The sequence below is a fragment of the Pleuronectes platessa genome, chromosome 8 (genome assembly GCF_947347685.1).
Source record: "Pleuronectes platessa chromosome 8, fPlePla1.1, whole genome shotgun sequence".
NCBI lineage: Eukaryota > Metazoa > Chordata > Actinopteri > Pleuronectiformes > Pleuronectidae > Pleuronectes > Pleuronectes platessa.
This window is the reverse complement of record NC_070633.1, coordinates 8,462,180-8,476,820: the sequence shown is the minus strand read 5'-3', so window position 1 is coordinate 8,476,820 and position 14,641 is coordinate 8,462,180. Positions and strand designations below refer to the sequence as shown.

The 14,641-nt window shown below is 41.1% G+C and overlaps 1 protein-coding gene across 1 annotated transcript in view; it reads right to left on the bottom strand.

The window, feature by feature from the left end:
* The window catches only part of il1rapl2 (interleukin 1 receptor accessory protein-like 2), a 296,408-nt gene that overhangs the window by 53,727 nt on the left and 228,040 nt on the right, over positions 1 to 14,641 (bottom strand). The window contains exon 6 of the mRNA XM_053429016.1: positions 2,784 to 2,858. Within this exon, the coding sequence (XP_053284991.1) occupies positions 2,784 to 2,858 (75 nt within the window). The remainder of the gene's footprint in view (positions 1 to 2,783; positions 2,859 to 14,641) is intronic.

Sequence of the window (14,641 nt, the reverse complement as noted above, 5' to 3'; positions counted from 1 at the left end):
TCTGTTTAATCTCAGTGAAATTGCAAGCTTACAGTTTTAGAAATCTATCTAGTATCAGAAGAATTACAAATGTGGTTATTAGAATGAAGAATGCACTTTACCCAAGACTGGAACTGTAGCATAAAACCCTAATTTTATTACTAGTTAGAGGACATTTAGATGTATTTTGATAATATATCTATTCTAAGTCCATTTAGACTCTAACAGTTAATAGTACTGATAGTATTGAATGTGCTTCACCCACCAACACACTTCTGACACTATAAAGTTATAAAGGCTGCATTTATTAGTGCAATAACTGCTCAATCAGCACAAATCTTTCTTCTGTGTTTTACAATTCATATCATGAATCAATCTTTAATTACGATCTCTTTTTTTCTATTGCCTGTAGCTCACATCAGTAAAATAACAATGAGCTTGATAATTGTGTTCATAACCTACAGCATTATGGAATCATCACTAAAGCAGAGGGGAGAGAAGAGGAATACAGAGTGGTAGAGAGGGAAAAGAAAAGAAAAGGAGAAGAAAACAGAGGAAAAATAAAATGAAATGAAGTGAACCAACATTGAAAAGCTAAAAGAGAAGCAAGGGATGAGTAAGAGAAGAAAGAAATGAGGATGTGAAAGGTGAGGGGAGGAACACAGTGGCAGAGGAGAACAGGAGAAAAGGAAAGATGAGGAAAATGAACAACACAACTGTGGTTGCTGATGTAAATCTCCCTCAGGTTAAAACAAGATGATAATTAAAAATGTACTGCAGGGTCACGCTGTGACTGTGTGTGTGTGTGTTTTCATACTATGTGTCTTTCTGTGTATATTATTATTTCATGTGTCTGTGGTGTGTGTGCGTGTGTGTGTATCTGTGTGTATTTGGGGTTTAGGTTGCGGTGCCCATTAAAAGGTGTCCCTGCTGCAATCAGTGTACAGAGGCCTTAGGGCCTATTTGTTACTACATCAATCTAGCTTTAATGGAAACACACAGCACAGGATCACACAGAAACACACAATCCCCCACACACACACAACAGCGCACGTACAGCCGCCTACAGTGCTAACATTGTGAGAGAGACTGCAGAACAGCAGGACACACACATTAATACACGCAGGTTTGCAATACACACATACACACACACAGCTGGTAAAGAAGCAACCCAACTGGGCCCACAACAGAAAGCACACACTGTTTCGTACACAAGATAATCCTAATGAGATTTCTTTGGCTTCAGTTTATAAATTCTTTGTATTTCTTGTCAGCATATCTTTATCAGACATTCATAGGATTTTGTTCACATTTCATAAACCTTTTGCTGCTATACCAATGCTAAAATGCCAGTTTTGAGGTTCCTGTCCATTGCAGATCTAAATATATTTTCTGTTAAATCTGAAAATCACCCAGTGAAGATGAATCAAAGAGAGAGGACCACATTTGAAAATGTCTTGGTTGTGACTGTCTGTCAGTTTCCATCAGTAGATAAGACACTGCTGCAGCGAGTCCTGTGCAGACTCTGTAAATGTTTCAGCACAATGTATATTGGATTGAGTGCATATCTACTCATAAGTCACTGGTAATCGCTGACTAGAGGAGATAAAAGAACAAAAACACACAGGAATGGGGTGGAGCTCAGACAGGCCATCAGGGCAGCCTGGTGCTCACAGAGACACCATCTTAGCTGTCTGACCCAAGACAGCAAACCACTGGGAGCCTCAGGACTGCTGCTCAAGTGAACCTGACCTCTCACTTCTATTCAGACAGAGGCTGTGTCTGCCCAGGATTTGCTAAAGCATCTCTTTGATAAACCTGCAAGAACAATGCCAGCTGGTGGAGGGATTTGGGCACAGTGGCCACAGTCAGAATTGCACATCATGTGACACACACGAGCCCCAAGGGAGTTTTTCTCTACGCGTGAATCATTACAAAAAACATTAGAGTAAGGGAAGTTATCCAACACAGTCAGAGAAGACCTCAACTATCTCCAGGAATTACATTTATATTGAGCTAGTCTGCACCTCGAGATGATAGGTGTCAGGACTTAGGGATTACTGGATCCTCTATGTTGGGAGGCTGAATGTTAAGTGGGTAGTTTTACCATCATAATCAAGTTGATCAGATACCAACTTTAACCACAGTTTCAGAGGAAGATCTAGGATCTTTCTAAATCTGGGGCCACAAAGGGTGAACAATTTACACAGAGGGGCCAATATGTGCTACATCCATGTACAATATCCTGATTCATTGTTTACTGTTGTTTGCTCTATAGCTATCTGAGCAAAGCCACATATCATAAAATATATTTTGTTTAAGCACATTGTGTACTTAAAATTAGAAAGTGAAGAAATGAAACAGAACTATGTAATATATAGTAATAATAAGGTGGACGTCTATCAAATCCAACTGTCACCTGCCTCCATCGCAACACGGGTATGAGGTATAAGTATGTTTTCTTTTTTTGCTTTAAGCAGGCGGTGACATCCAGCTCTGAACAATAAATCTAAACTTACGCTGCAGGTGCCTCCTGCTGGACTCCTGGTAAACCCTTGCACCAAGTCAGTTTCCTGCTTCGGGGTTCATTTATGGCTGAAGGTAAAGCGAGGGTAGCACTAGGACTGTTCAGGGACAGTGAAATATTGAAGTGTCCATAGCAGCGTTCCAATAAGGCACAGAGATGCCCAAACACCACAAAAATGAACACTTCACAAAAGAGATGGAGACATTTTTAAAACGAGGACCTCAATGACCACTTTAATCCAAGAATAAATAAACAGAGAGGAGGTGTGGGTTCTTACCAGGCGTGATTTCTATCGCTGTGTCCTGCCTCTCTGGGGGGAAAAGGACCTTGGGAGGCTGCATGGTTTGGAGAGCTGAAAGACAGACAGAGGGGCAGGTTAATTATCAGGGCAAGAGTAAGTTGGAGTTTTAAACTAATGAGCTTTGCCTTTGGTGGACATAGACATCACATTATAGCCTCATCCCTCCCCACATAAAAGTTCTGACATCTATAAACCACAAAGGTAAAGGAGAAGCCTACTTTATCTCTCAATTCAACACATTCCTCCCATCCATACAACTCTTAACATCAATCAGTAAGCACGTCTTAATTCTTAAACAAGAAATAATAACTTTGAGTGTTTCATTCATTCACTGTAGCGAGTAACACTGCTGATTGTCAAACGGTCTTTGTCTTCCCATTTAAAGGGGACATATTATGCCCATTTGACCACAGTTGATATGGCTCCTTGGGGTCTTAATGAAATGTCTGTTACATATTTTGGTCAAAATACCACAAGGATCATTTAAAACAGCCCTCCTCAGTTTTTTTCCAGAGTTTTTGGGACGGGAGACATGCCAGATACCCAAATTAACGTGTAGAAGCACTACAAAAGTGGAATTTTCATAATATGAAAACAAGACATTTTCTTAGACGAAGGGAACTAAAAAGGAACCAAGCCACCTTGCAAGGTGCTGGTCCAACCCATATACAGTCTATGGTCAACCAAAAAGAGCAATTCAGTGTCTTGTCCAGTGTCTTGCCCAAGGACGATTCGAACAGGTGGACTAGGGGAAGCAGGGATTAAACAGCCAACCCTGTGATTCGTGGACCACCTCCTCCACCTCCTGATCCTCAGCCACTGTGTGCTCTCCCATGTCATTAGTCATCCTAATGACTCCGGTGATTCTCTCATTTTTCCTGTGGCATTACCTTGAGGTTGGCACTTTCACTCCAGTGAAATGTCATGCCAACTCTTCATGAGATTTAGTGAGACATTCAGGGACCCCTTGGATGAACTGTAACAACTGTGTTGATGCATTCATCTTTCGTCTAGTGCCATCGTCAGGTCAGATTATAAATTTTCCCCAAATTATCAATTAGTGCAAATGCTATGTAAATAAAGTTTCCCCATTTTCTTCTCTTTGTTATCAAATTTATTTTAACTTAATAATCTCAACCAATAATATATACTCAACAATACATATACTAACAACTGAACAACTTTAACTGCTACTTTTCTTTTTCTTTCTTTTTCTCTTAGATCACATCCCACTTTTCTTGTTCAGTCGGTCCTGATCCAGGCCGAGGTTCGCCTATTAGTGACAGTCTATATATTGTGCCTGGTTAACATTAACATGTCATTTAGAGCAGGTTAGCTTACTGACGTTTCCAACAAATAGCCCAAAGCACAGCTGTGGCTCAGTGGAGACTCACAGACAAGATGGCTGTCATCTAGGTCTAACCACATTGTCAAGCACAAAAATGTCTGTCAGTGGTAAAAGGATGCCACTTGAAAACTGTCATCAGTTTGATCTTTCTTTAAACACTAGAGATCAGTCACAACTTAGTCCACTGAAATGATTTGACTGTCAGATGTTTTGGGAGGGGAGATTTGCTCAGGCATCTAGATAAAGGGTGCGATCAATTTGAAAGTGAACATTTGCATTGACAGGAAGGTGTAATGCTCTAAAGTGTGTTCACATTACGCTGAGTCATTATCCCTCCACAGTGCTCCGTGTAGATATTAGTCCTCTTGTCAACGTATTTCTTGCACTGTCACACTAACACGCGCATTAACAAAGGTCTGAGTGTTTGTATTAGCGTTGAGTGAGACATAAAACTGATTCATTACTCTGACTGACAGTGTCCCACATTGGTCTAAATGCTCCCTGAGTTTCTCTAGGTGAGAAGAAGAATCCTCCTATTGATGAATATTTTTCTTTGCCTCCTTGTTTTTCAGCTTTGTCCTCCAATCGATCCGTCAATCTCTTGATCACTCGATCCCTGTCTCTGTTTCTCTGATAAGTCTGAAAATGTCATTTGCATTCTGAAGGTTCTGCTGCTGCCTTTAAAGATTAATGAGACAACCCTTCACCTACAACTGTCTTGATCTGTCCTTTATTATCATACTGCACCTTTCCTGTTCAATTCTTTCACTGTGTAGATTTTTATTTGGAAAATGTCATTTCATGCAAGAGAAGCCTGTTTTAGTCTGGATACATGTGATGTTTATTGGGGGTGCACAGGTGTATTTGCTTGCACCTGCCTGCTATTTGGCGACTTAACTTGACTGTGTCACAGTCGCAGAGGAGGCACAGTAGGAGTTGTGTCAAAGTGATGAAGTACTGGTGCAGTGCGTCTCTCCTACAAAGAACTGTGTGTCTTTATCAAACGACACACACAGAAAAGTTTGCCTTGCTGTGTTGTGCTACTTCGGTAAATTGTTTGCTTTGGTAGACAGAAACGTCCCTATAGCAACACCACTGGCTACAAAAGGACCAGAAATCCACCAAAAACACCAGATGCACCAGCAGCCATTAATTCACAAAAGCCGGCTTTCTGAAGGAAAACTGTGTGTGTGTTTGTGTATGGGGTCTGTGTCAACCTGAACAAAAATCTGAATATCAAAAGGTGTGTGGTGAATGGAGGATAATGATGGGGTTGCTGTTTACTGTGGGCTTGCAGCACACTGCGCCGCAAACAAACACAATCATGCATTGATATCTTTGAACTTTTCATAATGGTTGCTTGCCTTGAAAATTACAGTTCACCGTGGATGTGTTGGTGTGTGTGTGGAGGTCTGGTTGAGCGGGGGAGGCTCCATTTGTTGGACTTCTCCCATGGTTGAGGAAACATGGATATTAGACAAACCAATGGAGGAATTTGAGTTTGGTTTTGCTGAAACCTTAAAAAAGATGTAACAAATATAGGAAGGGAAACTGATAATTTACACAAATTAGCCAAGTTGGTCCAATGAATCAAGGTGAAATGCAATATTGTTATTCAGTTGTTACAATGAATATTAATAGTTATTGGCCAATAACACGCACAGCCAGCATCCATTAGAATGGACTGTAGAACTAGTTGAATATACATTTTTCTGCCAGTTACATTTTGGTTTCTAACATGTAAATCCTGCAGCTGGCTCTTCAAATGCCAGATGCTCCTCCATGTTCACCACATGGTTGCTAACTTTGTCTGTCTGTTGTCTGGTTCTGAACTGGTTGGTCGGATGTAAATTAATTGGGTGAAAACAGCTGCTTATTGTTAATTGATTGATTAGAATAGTTACAAACTGCAATGCCAGATGATCTAATTTCGTGTTTTCAAATGTCTCTTTTTGTCCAGTAAATGAAACCCCAGAGATATTCGGTTTAATGCGAAACATTGAAAAGAAACATATTCTCACATAATAAAGCTGAACACCTTCGTGAGAAAAGGGGTTATAATAAATCATCAAATTTTTCTCAATTAAAGTTCTCTGGACTTACTAATGGATCCAACTTTCATCATATCAGCTCTAAATATCACTAGTGTAATAAGAATTTCTCAAGGTACATGCACCCAAGTGCTCTAACCATTCGGCTATCAGGTCGGCCGAGCAAATCTTACTTCTTTAACAGGGGCCTTCTGAAGGAAAAGGGAGATTACCCAGTGACCAAAATGAAGAGAAATAGTTTAGTTTTATTAAGAGGTTCCTTGAAAACTTTGTGAGTTGTTGTTAAAAGCAAGATATAAAATGAATATTTATTGCTGGAATAAATCAAGAGGGCATTACAATTTGACATTCAAATCTAGCAACTGCCCACGACAAATCCCCTCTTTGGCATTAGAACAGATATTATATATGTTTCTGTTTAAAAAAGCTTAGCACTTACATGATCTACATCCAGACAGTGTGCATTGACCAGACAACACAACACCAGATTACAAAGACTTAAATTGCAGTGCTGCTCCCTATGCACTTTGTATTTCAAGCCGGATTTGACCTCTTACAGTTAGGTAGTGTGATGCAGTCCAGCACATTAGGTCAGACAACAGCCAGTTTGTTTCCGCGCTCCATTCCTACCCTGCAATGATCACTAAGGATATAAATCTATTGAATTTAATGTTGTTATGCGTGTCATCAGAAACTTACTATGAACGTAATGAGCTACACAAAGTTTGGTCTAACAACTTTTCTGTGATTTCAGAACCCTTTGATTCCATGTGCACCATCCTGAGCCGATCATATCAGCTGTCCAGGTGCTCGGAGCAGATTTAAACAAACGCTGTTGTGTTGCAGACTTTATCTCCACAGATGGAATGAATCTAGTTTGTGTGCGAGACAAAATGTGGCCTTTTTCCAAATTACATTTAAAAATCCAAAGAGTGTTAGATCCACAGCATGAGAAGCCTTTTGGCTTCTGTTTTCATTTTAACAGAAGCCAAAAGGACATTACTTAACATTTAAAACTATATTCAAAGTGACTGTATATCACCATTTAGTCAGCGTGATGGTTATTGTTCCTGTAATTTGGCCTTAACTGTTTGGTACTCCAGATGGACTGACCTCAGCATTTTAAGGATCACTTACGTTTTGACCTTTTGCAGCATTCTGCTCAGTGAACCTACAAAACACATTGTGTCTCATCTGAACTTTGACACGATGGACATTCTATTTTTGCCACAGGGGAAAATCTTTCCTCATCTGAGAGAAATGTATCATCTCTGTAGAAAGCTTTGCAAACAGAAATAAGATGTCGGAGCTGTGGCTTTTTACAAATAATGTCACAATTGATAAATATGCCGGAGAATGAAAAAACTTAGGTCAGGCGCTATTTAGGATCACAAAGAAAAAGAAAAAACTTCACAGTTTAAGAACATTGCAGTTTGTTTCAAATACAAACATGCTGTGTGTGGCTTTACGGCTGTGGCTGATGGGTAGAGCGGTCATCCCCCATCCTGAAGGTTGGCAGTTCGATCCCCAGTCTGACCCATCTTCATGCCAAAGTGTCCTTGGGCAAGATGCTGAACCCCGAATTGCCCCTCATATAACAACAAAGTACTGCTCATAGATGCACTGTATGAATGTGTGTGTGAATGGGTGAATGTAACTCTGTACTGAAAAGAGCTTTGAGTGGTCATCAAGACTAGAAAAGAGCTATGTAAATACAAAACCATTTACCCTCAAGCAAACCAGTTGAATGTGTTTTCTTCCGCAATCATTTTACCATTTGCTGCATTTTTAAACATGAATTCAATAAAAAAAAATGGCAGAAATGTATATATTTATACCACCAGCAAGCTTGTATGTGTGTTGTCATGTACACAAGAGAAAGCTGGCAAAACACTGTACTATAGCATTAAAAGTGGCCAAAATTAGAGCAACAACGTGCAACAGTTTCAAGAAGAAACTCTTGTGTACTTCAGTACACTAGATACTACACAATGATACAACTTCCCTTAGTTGCTTCTGGCTGATTATAGCAAACTAAACGTAAACTGCTGGAAAAAGGACATACAGATGAAAGTCATTAAAATATCTATGAAATACTGAGCCACTGGCTTCAAACCCGTGTTTTTGTTGGTCAAAAATAAGCTCGCTGTCCACCGGCTCAAGAGAGCATCCACTGGAGCTCAGATGGACAGAAGTGCAAATGCTTTTGCCATATTTTTTTTTTTACTACTATTTGTTATTTGAACAAGGTTGGTGCTGGATGATACAAACAACAACTGGGTTAGTCTGAAACTAAAAAAGACGCTCAGTGTTTGCGTGGCCCTGAAAATCGGAGTCCAGGAGCTGGTATAAAGTATCAAATCTAAAAGTACTCATCATGCTGCCTCATTCCTGTCAGAGGTTAGTGTAAGTAAATACAGCAGTCAACACATCGTGGTGGAGTGAAAAGTAAAACATTTCCCTGAAGTGAATTGAAAATGACATATGGCCGCCGTGTTAATAACCAGTTCAAGTACCATGGGACCTCAGCACTGTACTGAATAACGTATTTGAGCGAATGAAGCCTGGAATAGACGACAGGGTCAGCCTTCAACACGGAGAAGTGTGTACATTCTGTGCTGTTCACTGTGCATAATCAGATGATATATTCTGTATATCAAGTAGATTTTGACCTTTTGGGCAATTATGAAATGTCTGGCGGCACAGAGAAGCGGGAGACGTTTATGTTTATTCCTGATACATTTGGACTTGTATGTCATGCCCCGTTCACAGCGAGACTCGTTTGCTCCTGTCAGAATCCACTCTGATTTGATTTATCGTGGTTTATCTCCGACGGCGGAGATCAGAGGGGAAAACTAAAATGATTTCATTGGTTCATATAGAAGCAAATATCCAGATTATTGTTCTGTTAATGAAAAACTGAGTGACGTTTAATAATTCAAGATAAAAATGGGGGGCGGGGGTGATCTGTCAACAATCAAAACTACAAATCTGTTTCCTTTCTTTGTTTTTGAGGGAAACAGCAGAGCAGAGAAAGGGTGTGTGTGTGTGTGTGTGTGTGTGTGTGTGTGTGTGTGTGTGTGTGTGTGTGTGTGTCTGTGAATCATTCATGTCTTTAAATAGACAGGAAGTTAACACGTCATTAAAAGCAAACCCTTTCAGAAACAGTAATTTGCATTTTATCTATTTGTGTGCGTGTGTGTGTGTGTGTGTGTGTTGAGTGGGCCTGCACATGTGCTCTGAGTTAGGCAACGAAGGCACACCAACCTACTAATATGCAAATACCCTTGTGTAGGTGCATGTGAGCATGTGTGTAGATGCAATGGTGCAAATCTATGCATGTGCTTTTGTGTGACGCGTGTGTGTGTGGGTGTGTGTGTGTGTGTGTGCGTGTGTGCGTATGTGCAGCATATATGTATATTTAGGCTATGCTAGTTGTGATGCTGATCAGCTGTCTCCTTCTTCTGTGAACCACCTCATTTTCAGCAGCATGAGAACATCAACACAAAGTCATTGTTGTCACTGATAAAACAGGTGGCCACAGTGAAACAGAGGACGCTAACATTCCTCCACACATATACTACTTAGTGTTTTGCTTGTCACTCCACCTGTTGTCAGTTACTGGTGTGTACTAACGTGTTAACATTTGAGTTTCAGTGCTGATTATCTACCAGATGTTTGGATAATTGCTGTAACACATTATAAAGCATTATAAATGTGCAGGCTGATCTTCTTAGAGGATGTTGGCTGTAACAAAGCAGGTCTGACGCAAGCATTCTCGGATTTCAATATCGACAGAGGAAATGTAACTGGTGACTAATTCCGTCCAGGATAAAAACAATAAACAAACCAATGGAACAAGAGCTGAATCCCAGCATGGGTGATGCAAGTCCAGGTTTATGGTAAAGTCATTGTGGTGATCTGCTGTTGTGTGAAACAGACATGGGCCTATTCTTGATGCAACCTGCCGCTATTTGGGGAGAGCCAGAGCCCGAGGGTGGAACACGCTGTGTGCAGCAAGAGTGTGTGAGATCAATAGGCTTAAATGTGACCCTGGTGCAAGTGCTGAAGGTGGGGAGAACATTACACACACACACCCACACACACACACACACACCTCGACGAATGCATCGAAGACCATTATCCCAGGTACCATCTGCTCCGAAGCAGAGCCACACTGGAGGGACGCCCTGATGGAGGAAACAAGCACGCTCTCCCTTAACTCTTCCCATAGAGTTTGATGATTAAAGACATAAATTACAAAGGAGGGACTCTCTGGAGAAAGGAGGAGGTTCCAGAGGAAGAGGAGCAACACATGATGAGCTCGGCTGTGACAGACAGCAGAGGAACAGATTTAACTGTCAACAGCCTGGTCTAATGGTTCCGGAGGATCATATCACAATGTCTTCTTGACAAAATACAACCTCATCATGCTTTAAGTTTGTTCAAGCAGAGAGAAACTGTTTTTGTTTCCCAGAAAATGTAATGAAAGTGTAACTACCCTCGTGTAGGATGAAGTGAAGTGGAAAAGAAATTCCTTTGAAACACAGGGCTGAGATACGCCTACCTATTATAGGTTGTCTCACTATATAAGCGACTATTCCAGTTGCAGCATGAAAGCTCCTGGTCGTCCCGAGCTGTTTGAACCCCTGGGTCAGGCAGCTGGGGCAGAGACAGTCTGGGCTAAACTGTGTGGTCCTGAGCGGTTCTGTCACTGGCCCAGGCATTAGAGGACGGGTGACGTCTCGGATCTGTAGATGACGTCCCAAATGGTTTACTCTACTTAAGCATTGGCTGTAAAACATCTAGGATGTTCCTAAAAAATATTTATTTTACAGCTCAAAGAGCACATTAAAGTGAAAGTGGAAAATAGGTTTGTTATATTTATTATTCAGTGCAACACCATTTTATCAAAATTCCCTTTATATTAGATATCGTCAGGAGTGTTTCAACAGGGAGGTAACACAGGCAATTTGTTGGGGACTCAAGCTGAGAGAGAGGCCCCCAAAAACAGCTCATTACATCAGTCCACCCCCCCCCCCCCCCGATAACACCCCTTGCAACTAGCTTCCTGTCAAAAGGAGAGAGCCCTTTGCAACAACTTCAAACTTCAGAAGACCTTTCTGCTCAAAAGATGTCAAATGTCCCTTGTCTTCAATTTCCTGCAGCACATGAATGTAATAGCGCAGTCACATTGAAAAGGTTCTACTACAGAATGCTGAAACATTCCTTCTCATTTAAAATCTAATTTCCTCAGGCATAAAAAATGCACTTATTGCAGAATGTGCCAAAGCTGCTGATGAGACTCATCGGAAGGTAAAACGCTCTTCAGAGGGTAAGAATGAAAAATCCTTTTGCTGCTGACCCCAGAGATCTCCCTGCACGTCCCCAGCTGGGGGGCTCCCACAGGCAGATGTGACACCTCACCAGAAAGAAGGAGAATATGATAAATAAAATGGAGGATCCCAATCAAAAAGTATGGATTCATCTGAGGCACGACAGCCGTCATGAGTGGGTGTTTGTAGTTAGTGATTCTAATTAGTTGATTTAGATCAGTTAAGGGACTCTTACCTAACTGCTGCTAGTCACACCGGCAGCATGGACGGGAACACACACTATTTCCAGAATAGGGACTGGGGGTGGCTCAACCACCCATGGAGATTTAGCTAATTATCTCTTTGCTATCTGTAGGCTACAGTGCAGTCTCTCTCTCTCTCTCTCTCTCTCTCTCTCTCTCTCTCTCTCTCTCTCTCTCTCTCTCTCTCTCTCTCTCTCTCTCTCTCTGTCTCTCTCTCACAGAGCAGAATGTAAAGTAAAGCAAATTAATCAGGACAAGTTATTATGAGTTATTAGTCAAACCATCTTTTACAGTTATTGTTACCAAGTATTTTAAAAACCTAATCTATTGCAATTTTCAAAGTCATATGGATTTTCATCATGTCATTAAAGAAGATATCATAGTTTCCTCCGCCAAGGAGGTTATGCTTTTACTAATGTCTGTTTGTCATTTTTTTGTAGGATGACGATGTTAACTACATGGACCCAGGGCCTGGGGACCAACCATTAGTTAGTTGTTCCTCACTTTCTTTAAGTAGAGCAGCTTTCAGTACTGCACTTAATATCTCTGACATTCTCCAGAGGGGCTGTGTGCGGGATGCAAATGTCTGAGTTAGATGCTTCGGAATTTCTCTAGAGTTTCTCCTGCCAGCCCCCTTGTAAAAATGTCTAATGAGCTCATGCACGAACACAGCAGGAGATTCTCTGCAAGAGTCAAAATGAGCGATTGGCCACATTGATGGTGCTTCTAACATGTGAGAGACGCAAATGAAGCGAAAAAAAGAAGAGTCCAGGAGATGTTACACATGTAGATATCAAAGGAGAAGAGATATATCGACTTTGAAAGACAACGGGATTGGAGAGCGTTTAATGATAAGGGCTGCTGCCGAAGTGAATGTGCTCTGAGCAGACACATGATCTCTGCAGCAGGATTCATACAAGACTTCCGGCCTCTGCCTGCTGCACCACCCCTCACCTGACCACGGCTGCTGCACCACCCCTCACCTGACCACGGCTGCTGCACCACCCCTCACCTGACCCGACTGCTGCACCACCCCTTACCTGACCACGGCTGCTGCACCACCCCTCACCTGACCCGGCTGCTGTACCACCCCTCACCTGAACAGGAACCAGAAGATTTTTAGGATATTTTTCTGCTTAAAATGTCGATTAAAAACAGGTTTCAACGGTTTGTCCATCACAAAAATGTTTCCCTGCCTTTTCTTTGATTTTCTCTCTGTCATTATAGAGAATTCATCTTGCTGAGCAGTGTGTGAGATTTTGGAAACCCTGACCGACAAAGATCCTTGTACAACTTTAAAAAAAGGTAAGTTGGGGCAAAAATATTGATTAAGATGACAAATGCATATATGACATTGAACAAGAAGAGATGTGTGTGTCTGTGTGTGTGTGTGTGTGCGTGTGCGTGTGTGTGTGTGTGTGCGTGTGTGCGCGTGTAACAGCTTCTGCTGAGAGGTGATAAAACCTTTAATAATGAGCTTGTTCATCATGTCATCAGTCAATGCACTGTCACTGTCTAGGACATATTCAATCATTAATACATTTTTCATTTAAACACATGGACATTAGAGACTGATAGAGAGAGAGAGAAAATGAATACCTAGAGCGGTAGAGCCAGCTCCAGACAGTGTCTCCTCTCTCTCTCTCTCTCTCTCTCTCTCTCTCTCTCTCTCTCTCTCTCTCTCTCTCTCTCTCTCTCTCTCTCTCTCACTCACACACACACACACACACACTCATTGTCTGTAAGTGGCGAGGTCATAGTCCCAGCTTTACATTTACATACCATCCTCATCATGTGCACACACGCCTCTATCTTCCATCATTAGAAGGTGAATTTTCTGAATTAAATATCACTTCATTTCCTATGATGACAGCTTGACATTGGATTAATTTAAATGGAAATATCGTTCTCTCTCTCTCTCTCTCTCTCTCCCACACCTCTGGATTCATTACATTACATGTTGCGATGTGTTGCAATTCGTGGCTTTAATGAAACGGATGTTATTTCCATAACCTCGTCCTGAAGTTTACCTCACAAGTTTTCATTGTCTGCAGTGACTCTCTGAGACAAGCAATGTGGCAAATTGGGAGATAACAACAAAATCCATATTCCTGCAGTAAAACACACAAACACACACACACACACACACACACACACACACACACACACACACACACACACACACCTAATGAGGATAGAGTTGGCTGCCAAAGCACAAGGTAAGCTTATAAACCACACAAACATGTACATAGAGAGACAAATACACACACACACACACAAACACACCCACACACACACACACACACATACATACACATACCCTGATCGATGGATGTCTCCTGGACCACAGCAACCTTACTCTGATATCTGATAGGTGATAATTCAAACCTTTGCTTTTTAACAAGGAACATGTCTCTGACGTCCATTTCATTAAATATGTTGCTGCTCAATGTTGTGTCCATCTGTCATCAAGACATATGTGTGTAATGTTTAGTACAGTCATGCACAAACACACACACACACACACACATCTACAAACACACACACACACACACACACACAGACAAAGTAAAGGACATAATGCGGCACCATACATATTCATCATGGAAGTCAATACTAAGGATGAAGCTGTATTGATCATGTAAAATAAGCATTTAGTTTATTGATTCTTGGGACCACCTGTTCATAAATACAGATGATTAATTCTACAAAATATGAAAATCAACATCAGTGCTGTACAAAATATTATGACCTTATAATTTGCTCTAATTTTTTGCATTTTCTTGACAATACCTGCTTGACATTAAGCTAACTAGAATATATCAGTAAAGAAAATGCTGCAGTTAAATTTCTGGTG